This window comes from Martes martes (genome assembly GCF_963455335.1).
Source record: "Martes martes genome assembly, chromosome: 5".
NCBI classification, from domain to species: Eukaryota; Metazoa; Chordata; class Mammalia; order Carnivora; family Mustelidae; genus Martes; species Martes martes.
The window spans coordinates 94,063,605-94,081,117 of record NC_137892.1 but is presented as its reverse complement, the minus strand read 5'-3'; the positions used below and the strand labels follow the sequence as shown (position 1 = coordinate 94,081,117).

Sequence of the window (17,513 nt, the reverse complement as noted above, 5' to 3'; positions counted from 1 at the left end):
AAGTGCCTATAGGGAAAAATGGGAAGGGAGCCAGGGATAACTAAGACAGTTGTAAGATTGCAATGCAGATGTGACCTTCAGAAGGAGAAGAATGAAAGTAAGGTTGAGTGGAAGATGGTTAGATTGCACCACAGTTCTAAGGAAGTTTGGGAACCTGATGGAGAATCTTCACACCAAAGTTCCCCATCAAAGAAGTCCTGCATATCTCAGGAACAGGCCGGCCACTATCCTTGATGAACTCAGTCATTAGCTGGATTAACACGTGGGAAATGTGGCTTTCTTGTAAATGTGGTGCCAAATTTCAGAGTGCAACAACTGGAGCCACTAGTCAATAATGCTCTCCACAGTCAGAGATCCAAGAGGTACATTTTTGTGGCCACCAGAGATTCACTCATTGCACCACATAGATATACTTCACCTCACGATTTAGAGAAAGACTCCTCCATGATTCCTATTATCCTTTATTTCTGAGAGGAAACTCAGAAGTTGGAGAATAATGAGACAAATTAAAGCTCTCATAACTGCAACGAATCTCAGGATTGCAACTGTACTCCTTCTCTTCCATGATTCTTTCTGAATTCTCCTCACCTGTATCTATCATTTTGGCAGGTCTTGGTGTCTTACATGGTAGTGTGACCCAAACCTACATTCCTGGATAGTCTAAAACCTTGGTAATCATACCCTTCTCAGTCAGAAGTGGCTGCATGTGTCCATTCCTGGTTACAAAATATAAGGAAGTACCAAGAGGTGCTCAAATGAATAGCTGGGTTTAACATATATCCCTGACCTCTTCACAAAACAGCAGTTCTAGCTTCCCCTGCTGATTAAGACCAATTACCAACATGGTGATTCTTCTTTTTGACCACTAGTCCCTGGGCACAAAGAACCCAAAATTCCACAGCAACAGCTATAACTTAGTTCAGTAGCACTCTTGCTGTGGCCTCTAGCAAGAATGGGCCTCTTTTGAAGACCAGGAACTCCAATTCCACCAAAGCCCAATTGTGTAAGGATGAGAGTAAAAACTCCCAAGTAAAAACTCCCAAAGGTCATAGGTCATTGGAAGTGATGGGAACCTCTCCTTCTTCGATGCCTTGGTTCCCAGATCCAGGGAAATACAGCATCCTATTATTTCTATTGGGATATAGAACTCTATAAATGTCTCTGATTTATATATATTCTACCTCCTGAGGAGTGGCACATCATTCTTTTATGAGATTGCCTCTGAACTTCCATTTGAGTTACATCTTATAAAGACTGGTCCAGTGTTCTGTGAGACTGGTTGCTTTGAGATGGTACCATATGTGATACTACTAGTGACTCCCATGGTTACAGGACCACTGCCACATCTCCTTCAATGTGAAGCAGTTGGATGCTACACTGTGTGTATTTACATGCTTGTGGACCAGGTATTCTGAAAGCCCCAGGCTACTGAGAATCTTCAGGTAGGGAAGTATAGCCAAACTCAGAATAGGTATCCCTCTCTGTGAAAATGAAACCCTACTCCTTCAAGAATAGAAAAATTCTGACATACTTGACTTGGTGAAGTAGCCAGTTGGTTTTGTCAGAAAATAACAATGTCTGGAGCTTAACATTAGTCTCTCTTGCTACAGCTTTCAGTATACAGGTCTCCCACCTCCTTTCACTGGGGCCTACTGAAAAATGTGCCCCCTGCATCCTCCCATGGAACATCATTCTCTGTGTGGTCTTCTGATCTTACATAATTTGTTCTAGTATGCCCACTTCACTTAGCCTCTTTATTCCATCTATAAGGCAAATTCAGTATTTCTATTTCCCTGACTGTTGGCCATAGCTTTTTTCAGGGTTCTAAGAGCCTGATTTTGCTACATTTGCTAACATTCTTGCTAGGATGTTAAATCCCATGTTCTGAGATTGTACTCCCAAGTTAATGTATTCTTCCTTGTCTAGACTTATATTCTACTCCCCTTGATCAAATATCCTAAAAATCTAATCCCGGGGTATTTCCCCAGTTCCTACTGGTAGCTAGCTAATTCTTACAGTTCTTTTGGTAAAGTCAATCACACTCTCTGCAGTTGCAGTTCTGAGAGATGCATTTTCATGGCTGCCACACATTCACAGATTAGTATTCAGACAAAGATTGGAAGGGAACCAATGTAGATTTCTATGTTCCTTCTCTACATAGCTTTTTCTTCACTAGTATGCTGCCTTGCAGATTGTAGCCACGTTGGCCTTCCTGAGCTTATATCCATCCCTACCTCATCAACTCAGCAAAACTGACAGGCTCTCCTTGAATCACTACCTCCCTGTGTTGTGATCCAGGAATTGTAGAAAGCCTGTGTGATCATAGCAACATAGTTGCTTCATATTTTTTTCTATTATCTTAGCAATTGCAGACAATAAAGCAAACATTTTGACTTGTTAAACTTTAATATAAATTACTACCTTCACTACTTCTTTGATAATGCTAACTGTAAGGAGGCTAGGAAAAGTAGTTTTTATTCCAGGCTTTCATGGTTCAGTTAAAAATCATGAGTTTTGGGGCACCTGGGTGGCTCAGGGGGTTAAAGCCTCTGCCTTCGGCTCAGGTCATGATCCCAGGGTCCTGGGATCGAGCCCCGCATCGGGCTCTCTGCTCACCGGGGAGCCTGCTTCCCCCTCTCTCTCTGTCTGCCTCTCTGCCTACTTGTGATCTCTGTCTGTCAAATAAATAAATTTTTAAAAAAAATCATGAGTTTTGGGGTGCCTGGGTGGCTCAGTGGGTTGAGCCTCTGCCTTAGGCTTAGGTCACAGTCTCAGGGTCCTGGGATCGGGTCCTGTGTCGGGCTCTCTGCTCAGCGGGGAGCCTGCTTCCCCCCTTCTCTCTCTCTGCCTGCCTCTCTGTATGCTTGTGATCTCTCTCTGTCAAGTAAATAAGTAAAACCTTTTTAAAAAATCATGAATTTTATTACAAAAGAAAAAGCAAAGGACATATATTGGGAGATGATGGTTAATCTGCCTTATTACTCCAACCATCTTCTAATTTCCATTATGCTGTTGAGAACTCAGTTACCATTCTACCTGTCTCATTCATTTACAGTGCTCCGTCTTTTTCTCTGACTGCTTTCAACTTTTTTCACTAATTGCTCTTGTGTGCTTTCAGGACAGTGTGTCCGAGAGTAGGTTACATTCTCATTATTCTTAGGATTCAGTGGGATTCCTGAAACTGAGAATTTTTTTTTATCAATTCTGGAAAAGTATTAGCTACCATTTCTTTAAATATTGCCTTCTCTCATTGTATGTCTTCCTTTCAGAATTCTGATAGTTGCATATTAGACTTCACACATTTCATCCATGTCTCTTAACTTCCACTTTATCTTTCCACTTCTTATTTCCCTAGGCTATAATCTGAGTAATTTCTTTAGATCTATTTCTCAGTTCACTAATTCTCTCTTCAGTTCTGTCTAACTTACTATTGGACTATCCACAGGATTCTAATTTTAATGATTATATTTTTATTTCTAGATGTTTCACCTTGTTCTTTTTCTAAACCTGCCTGGTTATTTGTGATAGTCTCTTGATTTTCAATCCTACATTTAATAGTCTCTTTATCTCTTTACATATATTAAATAAACCTTTGTCAGTTACATATCTGACAAGTTTAATTTATAAAGTTTTTGCAGATTCTGTTTACTGTGTCTGTGAACTCCCATTCATGTTAGCTTATTTCTTTGTGTTTTTTATTTTTAATAGTGAACTTACATTCATAGGAAATTTATCTGTGAAAATTCTTTAAGACCCTAGTTTAAAATACACTCCTCCAGAGAGGATTTGTGTTTGGTTCTGCCAGCCACCTGGTTTGATCACCATACATTAGTACTTTAGGCTACATTCTAATCTCGGGTTTCTGGGGTAACACATGTAGTGTGAATTCTGACACCAAAACTGTATGAAGGATGGTTATGGATTCTCAAGGAAAAGCTGTTTTGTTTGTTTGTTTCTTTGTTTGTTCACCATCCAGAACCAAGGACAAGACAGACAAACTTCTCTACAATTTGTCTTTAAGGAACAGATTTTGTCTAATTCACCCTTTACTAAGTGTATCCCTTTTTAAGGACTCAGCTTTATGTGCAGTTTCCAATACAACTCCCACCTTGCCTAGGCCCAGACTTTATCTCATTTCACCTGAGTGACCTGCTAAAACATTCTCCAAATCACCAATACCTTTTGGCCTTTGATGAGAGGTATTATAATTGGAATTTTTTAGGATATGCAGCATACATGTTGTCAGGTACTTGGTAAGCCAGAAATGAAAAAGCAGCTTTGCTTTTGATCTAAGAAGTCTGAAACTTCCGAAAATATTCAACTACACCTTCCTAAAGGCAAACAGAGTTGTGAGTTCTCTGAAGTTTTAAGAGGAACTGCAGCATGACACCACTAACTCCCTTCCCAATATTTCTTCTTACAAGCTTGCTCAGAGACTACCATGCCTCAGATTCTTACTGATCATTTTTAACATCATTCTTTGATTTTTCAGTAAGTCTCCAAACTACCAAGGTTGTTTTGAATTTACATATTAAGGTATTTAATTATATAAAGGTACTTGGGGTGGAGTGATAAAATTACAAAGATATAATTTAAGAGGTAACTAGCATCACGAAGCAGGATGTGAAACATAATATTTGTTTAGACGTATTATGTATAGTATAAGCAATAAAAAATGGGAGTCTAGAGGAAAAATAGAATCCCAATCATACGAGAGGCTCGTTATGCTAAGAATGAAAAGTTAATACAATGTAGGAGGACCAAATGAGTTAGAAAGAATGAATCAAGTAGATCTGATGCCCTAGTGGCTATCAGATACATGGAAAATGAACAACGACAACAAAAAAAATCAAGCCGATGCCAAGTTTCAACCGGGTAGACCATGCTACCATTTTTAGAAACAAGTAAACCCAGGAAGGAAAGGAAAGCTAGTTTGGGGGAAATTAATCCAATTTAGATAGAGTCAAGATAGAAGAGCAGCACATTTTCCTCAAGGAAACAGGATGAGTGGAAGGCCTAGGAAATGGACTTCAGAGACTGGTGACAGAGAAGAAGGTAGGAAGAGAAATTATTAGTAGAGCAGAAAAGTGTTCGCAGGTGAGAAGAAAACAATGATGTGACAAAAAAGATGAGAGCGTTTCGAGAAGGAACAGATGATTCATGGTATCAAATGTGACAGAAAATCAGGGAAAATAAGGACTTCAGGAAAGCCACTGAATTTGATGATTAGGAAATAACTGGTGCCCATCAAAAGAAAGGTTTTATTATGTGGTAAAAACAGAAGCCAGACTCAATATGTAATGGATCATTTTAAGAAAATAAAATGTCCAAAATTCTAGTCTCGGGGTACCTGGGTGGCTCAGTTGGCTGTGTCTGCCTTCAGCTTAGCTCATGATTCCCAGGTTCTGGGCTAGAGCCCCACATCAGCTCCATGCTCAGTGGGTAGTCGGCTTCTTCCTACCCCTCTGCCCCTACCTGCCTCCCTGCTCATGCTCCCTTTTTCTCTCTCTCTCAAATAAATAAATAAATAAAATCTTTTAAAAAGAGAATACCTTAGCAATTTTTGAATGACAATTTTTTGTTCTTTTTCTCCAAAAAGGGCTCTGAAATGTGAAAGCTTCAGGCTCCATCATACCTGGATCTCCCTCTATTAGCCACTAACTCATCCTCTCAACACCCTAACATAGCCATGTTTGTAACATCACCTTACCTGCTCCACTAAGTTACAAAGACTTTGAGAAAGTCCAATGTAGCCTCAAAAGATGAAAGTTGGGATCTGCTGATCTACACTGGGTTTTCCTAGGATGGAACAGAACTACAATACAAGTATCTCCCATTTAACATAGCACAACTCTAGAAAATGATAATGAATCTGCAGAGATTTTTTTTTCCTAACTACAAAAGGAGCTATATTATACAATTCTAGAGCTCTAAATGCCAACGCTCTCTGCCTTTTGGCTAAGATCAAATGTAAAGTTCTAAATGCCATGCTTACTCTTATATTTAATGAAACATTTTATGCTCGAAGAGCAGATAATTGATGTATTTTTCTCTATGGCCAACTTATCTAAACAAATGGGAGACCAAGGCACAAATACCCTCAGAATGTTCACAGGCAGTGTGCGACAAGAATAGAGAAGATCTCTACACCAAATGTATTTTCAAAGGGAATGAAGTCAGGATAAATTCAGAGAACTTGGACAACAGAACTAAAATTACAGAGCATAACTCTGCATCCTTGAGGGAAACTCCAAAGGCCCTGTGAACGGCTAAATTATTTTTTAATTTTTTTTTTTTTGAGAGAGAGAGAGAGTGCACATGTGTGGGAGGATGGAGGGACAGAAGGAGTGGGAGAGCAGCTTAAGCAGGCTCAATGCCCATCATGAAGCCTGACACAGGGCTCCATCCCAGGACCCTGAGATCATGAACTGAGCCAAAGGCAGATGCTTAATCAACTGAGCCACCCAGGTACCCCAATATGCTTTAAAGATTTTAATAATACTGTTCAATGTAATAATTAGTAGCCACAAAGTGATTAGTCAGAGAAGCCCAAGAGATGCTGCCTGAAATGTATATAAATGATCTATTGCTTGGTTTGAAATGTCCATAGATTTTGGAATCATTCATGTGAAAAAGTCTAATTCCTAGCATGCATTTCTATTGCATCCCTCTTCTAGGGGGGGCAAAAAATCACATTGATTTAGAGCAAAAAACATTGCTTTATTAGTACCCCACCTTCACACACTGAAGTTCAGTCTAACAGAGGACAGGAATGCCTTGTCCTCTGTTAAACCAGGACTGAGACTAGCTCCAGATACTGAAAATGCTGTACCCTGAGCTCCCTCTGGAGGAGGTTAGGATTATCTGATTTCAAAGAGAACTTGAGAATTGTTTTTACTCTTGGGCTAGGGGCATATAGACTACATAATAACCACTGGACACCTGCAATCTATACCATGCTACCCATTAAATGAAAGCTACTTGTGAAGAGAAAGAACCTTAACCTAAAATCAGTATGAAAGTCAATCTAAGGCAAAATTCATTTTATTTACTGCTTTGAGGTATACATTTCACAGGATCATTTATTCTTTCAATGCCATGTGTATCGATACATGTAAGTAAAGAAATCAGGAACTCATGGAACAGAGATCTAGTATTTTGCTCATTGCTGTATTTCCCATGTCTAGAAAGGTGCCTGGAATATTTTAGTGGAGGGAGACCATTAATAAACAAATTAAGTAAAGTTATGTAACTTATCAGGTAGAGAAATGCTATATGAAAAAGTTTAAAAAGATAATAGGAATGGTAGAAGTTGTAATTTTAAGTAGAAATGGCTTTAGATATGAGTAAAAACCAGTAAGGAGGTTGTCCTGTACAATGGGCAAGAAATGTGCATAGGAGTAGAGGAGTAAAAAGTACTCAAATTCTGGAAATTCTTTCAAGGTATAGCTGTGTAGGGTATAAGAGAAAAAGAGAAGTCAAGGATTACTCCAAGATATTTCCCCAAGATGTTACTCCAAGATATGGAAGAATGGAGTTACCCTTAACTAAGATGTGGGAAATATGGAGGAGCTAGGAGGGAGTGAGGTAGAGATCAGGACCTTAATTCTGGACATGTGAAGTTGGAGATTCCTATTATATGTCTTAGTGGAACAGTTGAATGGGAATGTGAGTATAGAGTTTAGGGGTCAAATCCAGGCTGGAGAGAAAGAACTGAGAATACTCAGTATGTAAACAGTATTTAAGACCATGAATCTGGATGAGTTCACCCAGGAGTATAGACAGAAAAGAGAAGGTCTAAAAACTGAGTCCAAATGCTTTTTGATTGTTTAAACTACAAAGCCATTATATATCTTGCTTTCCCTTTGTTTACAGGGCCCACTAAGCTATTATTAGGATAAACTAACCAGATAAAACAAATTCATGATAATTATTGTGCACCATCCCTCCAGATAGCTATAAATCAACCGTCTGGTGATTTTTCTTAGGTCTTCAGATTTCAAAACTAAAGAAAATAAATCTGTTCTCTTTCTTTTTCCCAATAACATTTTTTTTTCAAGATTTATTTATTTATTTGAGAGAGAGTGAGTGAGTAGAAGTGAGTGGGGGAGGCAGAGGGAGAGGGAGAGAATTTTCAAGCAGACTCCCAGCTAAGCATGGAGACCAACGTGGGGCTCAATCTCATGACCCATGAGGTCATGACTTGAACCAAAACCAAGAATCAGACACAACCAACTGAGCCATCCAGGCGCCCTTGCCAATGACATTTTAAAGAAGGGTACTACATTTGTATGCCTTCTGGGAGGTCTCCATAATAATCACTCATAGCTAATCTATAGCAACTATCTCTCAGCAATCCTAGGATGAATGACAATATATTAGAGAAGACCGAATACACCACAACTTTAACTAGTTTTGTTCTCTTCTCTTTTAGTTTGGCTTTCATCTCACCCATTGTAAGTACATACTTCTCATTATCTGACTTCAGGATTACTTTTTTTAGAAAAGAAGAGAAATCATTATAATTCTCTGCTTTTACAGAGCCATCAGTTATCATCTTTTCCTAACATTGTACGGGGAGAATGTAGGCAGTTAGGAGACTAGCAGGATAGTAGGATATTTTATTTGTTTCTATATTTTTGCTTTTTATTAAAATGAAAAGAATGCTTTCTTGTTGTTTTGTATCATCTTGTGATTTATGGTTCATACATCACCTAAAATTTCTTGACCATTTCCTTATGCAATTCTGCTGGTAGTTTCACTAACATAGGCCAATTTCCATTTAGGGTCCTTCAATTTATACTTTGGACAGCTGTGCAATTCTGTATTAAGCTAAGTTGTCCTCTTCTTGGCATCCCTATGTATTTGCTTCAGATTTTCCTATTTACAGAACTATGCACTTAAAAAGTATGACTTTCTCAACCATGAGTTTGATGAAAATGTCAACTCTGCATCAGCAGTCTACCACACTTGGGGCCTTAGTGAGCACTGAAACTACTTTATAAACTACCATTACTCAGGCCTTGGAAATCCATCTCCTCTGGGAGAGTCGACAAAAGCGCCATAGGAATGGAATAGAAATAACTTAAACACAGGAATCAGGACTATATCATCTTTCAAAGATTTTCCAAGCTCTGGGGTGCCTGGGTGGCTCAGTCAGTTAAGCAGCTGCCTTTGGCTCAAGTCCTGATCCTAGGGTCCTAGGATCAAGACCCACATCGAGCTCCTTGCTCAATGGGGAGCCTATTTCTCCCTCTTTCTCTGCCTGCCGCCTTGCCCACTTGTGCTCCTTCTCTCTCTGTCAAATAAATAAGTAAAATCTTAAAAAAAAAAAAAACTTAAAGAAAAAGAAGATTCTCCAAGCTCCATCTTAATGTCATCATGTTTTAGCCACCATGAAACATTTTCAGTTTTGATGTAAGCAACTCATTATTTCAACAATTTGTTTTTAAAAAATGCTTTATAACATTTATAAGACAAAGTCATATGTGGGATGTCTGGGTGGTTCAGTCATTTAAGTGTCTACCTTCAGCTCAGGTCATGATCTCAGAGTCCTGGGATCAAGCAGGGAGCTTGACGCAGGACTCAGTCCCAGAACCCTGAGATCATGACCTGAACCAAAGGCAGATGCTTAACCAACTGAGACATCCAGGCACCCCTCCACTACCAAAACTCTTAAACTGAACCTCTAGTTCTAGTCATGATGGAGTAGCAGGTATTGGTCTTACCTTAAGCAATAATAAAACCGGACAAAACATGTAAAACAACTGTTTTCATCAGAAATATAAAGGCCCTAAATATATATGCACCTAATAATAGAACTTCAAAATGCATAAAGCAACTACTAATAGGATGGAAAGGAGAAACAAACAAATCTACAGACATAAAGATTTCAGTATTCCCCCATCAGCAACTGATAAGACAGGTAGACTAAAAAATCAGTAAAGATATGAGACCTAAATACACTATCAAGCAACTTGACCTAATTGTCATTTATAGAACACTACACCCAACTTCAGCAAAATACATGTATTTTCAAGAATAATTCTTTTCAGGGCGCCTGGGTGGCTTAGTGGGTTGGAGCCTCTGCCTTCAGCTCGGGTCATGATCCCAGGGTCATGGGATCGAGCCCCGCATCAAGCCCCGCATTGGGCTCTCTGCTCAGCAGGGAGACTGCTTCCTCCTCTCTCTGTGCTTGCCTCTTTGCCTACTTGTGATCTCTGTCTGTCAAATAAATAAATAAAATCTTCTTTTAAAAAAAAGAATAATTCTTTTCAAGGGGTGCCTGGGTAGTTGAGTCAGTTGAGCATCTAACTCTTGGTTTCAGCTCGGGTCATGATCTCATGGTTATGGGATAAAGCCCCATGTGGCACTCTGCACAGAGTCTGCTTGAGATTCTTTCTCTGTCTCCCTCTGCCCCTCCCCTCCTCTTTCTCTCTCTCTCTAAAATGAATAAGTAAAACTTAAAAAATGAGTAAGTAAAACTTTAAAAAGAAGAAAAGTCCTTTTCAAGTGTACACATTCTTTTCAAGATCATTCAACATTCACTAAGATAGACCATATTCTGGGACATAAAATAAGTCTCAATGGATTTAAAAGGGCTGAAATAACATATTCTCTGACCACAATGTAATTAAATTAAATTAAAATGGAATTAAATTAAAAAATGAAAACACTGGGGCGCCTGGGTGGCTCAGTGTGTTGAGGCCCCTGCCTTTGGCTCAGGTCATGATCTCAGGGTCCTGGGATGGAGCCCTGCATCGGGCTCTCTATTCACCAGGGAGCCTGCTTCCTGCCTGCCTCTCTGCCTACTTGTGATCTCTCTCTGTCAAATAAATGAATAAAATGTTTTTTAAAAAATGAAAACACTAAGATATTTGAAACAGACCTAAATAGTTGATAATTGGACAACTCACACCTTTTAAAAAAAGATTTTATTTAGTCATTTGACAGAGAAAGACCATGAGCAGGGGGAGGGGCAGAGGGACAAGCAGATACCCTGCTGAACATGGAGGCCAATGTGGGGCTCCATCCCAGAACCCTGAGATCATGACCTGAGCTGAAGTCAGATGCTTAACCAACTGACTGATACACCCAGCTACCCCTTGAACAACACATTTCTAAAGAAATCTTCAGGGAAATTAGGAAATATTTTTAACTGATTGAAATAATACCGTTTAAATTTGTGGCCTGCAGTTAAAAGGGACATCTAAAGCTTTGACTGATCATACAAGAAAAGATTTTCATTGATCTCAGCTCCACCTTCAGGAACTAGAAAAGAAAAGTAAGTGAAAAAACTGCTTTCTCTACTCATAACACTTCTGACACTAGCTGGAGTTAGCCCACAGGTTAAGGGTTCAGTCCAAGACTGTCCCCCATTCCAGACTCCAGTCACAAGTTCGGGCCTCTACTATTTCTCACCAACTGGCTATAAATCAGGAGTTCCCACAACTTCCTTCTTGGGTCTAATAATTTGCTAGAATGGCTCACAGAACTCAGGAAAGTGCTTTACTTGGTATTATCAGTTTTTGTATAGGATAGAATTCAGAAACAGCCAAATGAAAGAGATGCATAGGCCAAAATACGTGGGAAGAAGGGCAGATTTTCCATGCTTTCTCTGGGTGTGTCATTCTCCCAAGACCTCAATGTATTGACCAGCTGGAAAGCTCTCCTAATCCCTTTGTTTAGGGCTTTCATGGAGGTTCCATTATATAGACATGATCAATTAAATCATTGGCTATTGGTGATGAGCTCAATCTCTAGCCTTTCTCCTCCTTCTAGAAGTCAGACCTGAAAATTTTAATCCTTTTGTCACAGGGATAGTTTCTCTGGGAACCAGCCCCCTTACTCTGAGTCACATCTCATTAGCATAAACTCAGGTGTGGTTGAAAGGAGTTTCATTATCATAAACTTAGGTATGGGGGTGCCTGGCTGGCTCAGTGGGTAGAGCAAGTGACTCTTGATCTCAGGGTTATAAGTTTGAGCCCTCAAAAATAAATGAAAATCAGGGATGGTTGTAAGGAATTGAATATTAATAACAAAAGATGCTCTTCTCATCCCCATTAGTTAGAAAATTGTAAGTGTTTTTAGGAACTCTGTGCCAGGAACAGGTGATGAAGACCAAATACACATATTTCTTATATCACAACATCACAAAGAACAAATTAAACCCAAAATAAATGGAGGAAAAAATGACAAAGATAAATCAATCAATCATAAATCAATAAAATTGGCAAAAAAAACTATAGAAATAATCAATGAAATCAAAAGCTGGTTCTTTGAAAAAATTACTAAAACTGATAAACCTGTAGCTAGAGTTACCAAGAAAAAAGAAAACACAAATCACCACTACAAGAAATGATAAAGGGGACATCACCATAGATCTTACCAGCTTTAAAATAACAAGAGAAAAATGATAATCAATGTTATGCTAATAACATCAGCAACTTTGATGAAATGAATAAATCCCCTGAAAGAGGCAAATTACCAAAACTGATACAAAGAGAAATAATAGATGTGGATATTTCTATATTTATTAAATAAATTTAAGGAAATTGAATTTGTATATTAAAATACTTCCACAAAGAAAATTCCAGGCTTCACTGGCCTCTGTGGTGAGTTCTAACAAACATTTAAGGAGAATATAAAATCAATCCTACACAAATTCTTTCAGAAAAGAGAGAAAGAGAAAACACATCCCAACTCAGTTATAAAGCAACATTAAGACTGATACCAAAACTAAACAAGGACAATAGGAAAAGCAAAAAAAGGGACTAAAATCCTTCATTAACATAGGTGCCAAAATCCTTAATAAAATATTAACCAATCAAATCCAAAACAACATAAAAAGGATCAAGTGGAATTTAATCCTGGAAATGTAGAGTTGATTTAACATTCAAATATCAGTTAATATAATTCACAGTAACAGAATAAAGAAGAAAAACATATGAACATCTCAGCTGACATGGGAGAAGAATTTAACAAAGTTTAATGCCTGTTCATGGTAAGGACACTGAGCAAAGAGAAACAGAAGGAATCTTCCTTAATGTAATAAAAATCATCTGCAAAAAAAATCATCTACATAAAATCTACAACTAATATCATACTTAATGGGAAAAAGCTGAATGTTTTTCCTCTGGTATAGGAAAAAAAGTTATGGATGTCTTCTCTCGCTACGTCTGTTCAATATTATCACATGTCCTAGTCAGTACAACAAGGTGAGAAAAAGTAATAAAAAGCATAAACATTGGAAAGGAAGAAGTAAAACTACTTTTATCTGCAGATGTTATGATTACTTATGTGGAAAATCATAAGGAATAGACCAAAAAAAAAGAAGAAAGGAAGGAACAAATAAAGGAACGAGGGAAGGAAACCTACTAGAACCAATAAACGAATTTTGCAAAGTCTCAGAATACAAGATCAATATAGAAAAACAAATTGTACTTCTGTATATTAGCAAAACTAACTAGAAGATGATATTAAAAAACAACACCATTAATAATGCATCAAAAAACAAAACATATGGAAATAAATTTAGTGACTAATGTATAAGACTTCTGTAAAATATTACAGACAGAAATTAAAGATCTAAATAAATGGAGAGTTTATACCATGCTCATGTATTGCGAGACTTAATATTATTAAGATACCAATTTTCAGGGCACCTGGGTGGCTCAGTGGGTTGAGCCTCTGCCTTCAGCTCAGGTCATGATCTTGGGGTCCTGGAATCGAGCCCCACATCGGGCTCTCTGCTCTGCGGGGAGCCTGCTTCCCCCTCTCTCTCTGCCTGCCTCTCTGCCTACTTGTGATCTCTCTGTCAAATAAATAAATAAAATCTTAAAAATAAAATACCAATTTTCCTCAAATTGATGTATAGATTTAACACAATCCCAATTAAAACCAAGTAAGCATTTTTGTAGAAATTGAATCCAGTGATACTGATGTAAGATCAACAAATATACAAATGGAACAGATAAGAGGCAGACTTGTATCTGTTGAACCTACTAGAGGGAACAAGTTTTAATGTCCCTGGAGATTAGTTGCTAAAAGTAACAGGAATTCTGTTAGAATGGTATCTTATGTATAACAATCTCAGGTATGAATTCCAATCAACTTTAAAATGAGATGAAAAGAGACTACAATAGTAAAATAAAGAAATGTTTTCCTTTGTTTTTCATGTCTATGTAGTAAATACAAATCAGGTACAGCCCTGGTAAAACACCAGATAATCCTTTTTCATTGTTGTTGTTGTTGTTTTTTGAAGAATAGTAAAATCAAGGATTTTCTTAGTGTGCATCTATGGGTTGTATATAATTTGATTTATGGAATAGAAAAAGTCTGTACCACATAAAAGGCACTATCGATGGAACTAGGAAACTGGAAGAGTGCTGGGAGTTGTTTAAAAGAATAAAAGAATTCTCAACTCAGTGGAATTTAAAAAAAAGAAAAGAAAAGAAAAAGAAAGAATTTAACTAACATTTGAATAATTTTCAGGTATTTTGTAAATGCTACAAATACCTTTACAGCTAAGAATGTATTTTTAACCATGGAAGGGAAAGAACAGCCTTTAAAACAATGGGTCAGATATTTCATTAAGGACTCACTTCAGGAAGCCTGAGCATTTGTAGGAAATAAAACACACTAAAGGTTATGTGACTAGCAGAGGGCAGAGATCAGCATAAGTACAGGGTGTGTCATATGACAGTATGTGTTACTTACTCAGTAATCATGGCAAGTAAAGAAGCAGGCAGAGAGGGGAGATGACTTCATAATTCTAAACCACCAGAAATCTTAGAAGAAAGAAATAAGAAAAGAGTGAATGGTTTGCTGACGGAACAAGTTGGAGGATGCTAATGTAAGACGTGTGGCTGTCTTAGTAGCCCATGTTACATTTCTATTGTATATAAGATAAGAGAAAACTTGCCAATTTGTATTTTTCAGATTTAAAAGAAAAGACACTACCAGAAAAAAAAAATCTGTTCCTCTTCAAATTCTTCCCCTTAAAATGGCCATCTCCACCCTAAAATCAGAAACCAAGCCAATAAGAACCAGCAATAAGAACTAAAATATATGCTGCCAAAACCTTGACTGTATTAAGTTATATGTTAACAATATATTCTATGTAAACTACTAATTGATAAATGTGCTAGTCAAGCCAAAAGATTTGCTTCAATGTTTTCCCCTACTTCTGCCCTTTTAAATGAACTTCATGATATGTTTAAATGCTGTTCTAGAATGTTCAGTGTGGAACCAAATCCATATTTCATGCTTATCAAGTATAATTGTTCAGAAATGTTTGGTGCTCCCAGACACTGGGACTCACTTCATTACACAATTTGAAACTTTTCCTTCTATAATTATAAAGTTCTGAACCAAGCTAAGAATGACCATTAATCATACATAACTAAGATAATAGATCAAATAAAATTATTTGATTTAATGTAAGTTGCAGTTTTATTAGGATGTACCAGTCAGGCAATTTGTTTAAATTAGTGTTCAAATTAAGAAAACATGAATAATTTAAAGATTAATGTAAAAACAAATTTAGGTGAATATACATATAACTACACAGGATTTATGATATATCTGTAGAATTCTCTAGTCAGTATTTTTTTGTGTATCTAATATCAATAAAAAGGATTTTTTAAACCCATACAACAATTCTGGGATTCCCTGAATTTTCAGCAGCTGCATTTTCTACTCTACATCTGGCAGGTTCTTCTTCCTTTCAGTTTGTACATTTCCTGTATTCTAAAAAGTAAATAAAAACAGTACCTTAATTGAGGAAATGGTGAGTCTTTGGCTAAGGAAATACAGCCACAGATAAGCACTTGTAGTTTGCAACTGGGGTTTGTTTTTTAAGGGAGACTACTTAGCAAAGTATTACTCATGATCATCATGACAGAATGGAAGGTGGCTTTGTATGGACTCTTTCCTCTCTTGTCTAACTCATCAGCAGTAATTTAGGTTTTCTCTTAGATCATATTATCTATTCAGTGTATGTATATACTAATTCAGTATACATTTAAGATGTCTGAAAGAATTGAAGGTACAACTAGGAAACACTTGGATCTGAGTAGGTAATTAAAAAACAAGTCAATGACACAGCCAAGAATATAACAAAAAGGTTGCTATTTCCTATCTTGCACTTCTAAAAACATGTAGTACTCTCTTGTGCTTTAAAGTAACAGACTACTGGGGTGCCTGGGTGGCTCAGTGGGTTAAAGCCTCTGCCTTCAGCTCAGGTCATGATCCCAGGGTCCTGGGATCATGCCTTGCATTGGGCTCTCTGCTCAGCGGGGAGCCCTGCTTCCCAACCCCCTTCTCTCCGCCTGCCTCTCTGCCTACTTGTGATCTCTGTCTGTCAAATAAATAAATAAAATCTTTAAAGTAACAAACTACCAACTCATAATTTAGGACATTTTCTTAATTCTGACATTAATGTATTGAAAGTGTTTGGACTAGCCTTACATACAATTTCACTGGCTTCTCAGAACTGCATATGAAGAGATAACACAAAGAAACTACAACCATCATTGATGACTACTCTAATAACTCTGTTTCAAGGTCACTCTTAGGTCACTTTTAAGCAGTTCCACACCACATGAGCAAGAAGAGATTTCCCCTTCCAATTTATTTATGTATTTTTTTAATGAAAGAACTGTCTGAAGAGTTCCTTTCTTCCTGCGTTGGAATATAAATTTAGTTCCAGAGGCTCTCATAGGACAGTAGGATAAACACAGGCAGCACACTACTGGGAGCCTAATACACAAACTCGGGAGTCTCATTTTAGTCATTCAAAAAGTGTGCAAAGGGTGTGCTGCTCAACATCCTGGGACATCAGTAAGTCACCCAAGTTTAAGAATTTAAAGGCACCTTATCACTTCCTATAGTGAACTAAAAGATGACCATTAATGACTTTCTTGTTCTGTCTAGAAAATATCTCTTTTCTGCAAAGAGGACTGTGGAGTTCTTAAGTTCTAAGCCAAAAATAAGGCATAAGCATCAATATGAAGATGTATCTAACAGTTATCTGGTAACTCTTTAATCCAAATGACTTAGAGACTGAATAGACATAGGGAAAATATCTTTTAATATGGTTTGGAAGTTTCACTATTTTTCTAATTTCTCCAAATTTCCTTAATAACTATGCACTAACTTTATCATGAATAAAAAATGTAATCAATTTTATTTATAAAATAAGAAACTGATATAATGGAGTTGATGACCTTATAAATGTGTGGAATAGAAGGCCATCTACATGATTTAATTAAGTGGATGCTGAGCACAATTCCCCTTCCTTAAAGAGTGTCTTTAGAGAGTATGCATTTGGGTACTGAGGATCTTCAAGATTTCTGAATAAAATTCAAGACTCTGGTGGGTAGGGATTGGGACTTTTTTTTTTTAAGATTTATTTATTTATTTGAGAGAGATAGAGAGAGCATGAGAGGAGAGAGGTCAGAGGGAGAAGGAGGAGAGAGGTCAGAGGGAGAAGCAGACTCCCTGCTGAGCAG

At 37.5% G+C, this 17,513-nt stretch overlaps 1 protein-coding gene across 1 annotated transcript in view; it reads right to left on the bottom strand.

The window, feature by feature from the left end:
* Positions 1-943: 943 nt before the first annotated feature.
* The window catches only part of CDKL3 (cyclin dependent kinase like 3), a gene marked incomplete at its 3' end in the record, with an annotated part of 75,059 nt that continues 58,489 nt past the window's right edge, over positions 944-17,513 (bottom strand). The window contains exons 14-15 of the mRNA XM_080804747.1: positions 14,962-15,019; positions 944-999 (exon numbers count right to left, since the gene is read on the bottom strand). Coding sequence (XP_080660873.1) covers positions 944-999; positions 14,962-15,019 — 114 coding nt within the window. The remainder of the gene's footprint in view (positions 1,000-14,961; positions 15,020-17,513) is intronic.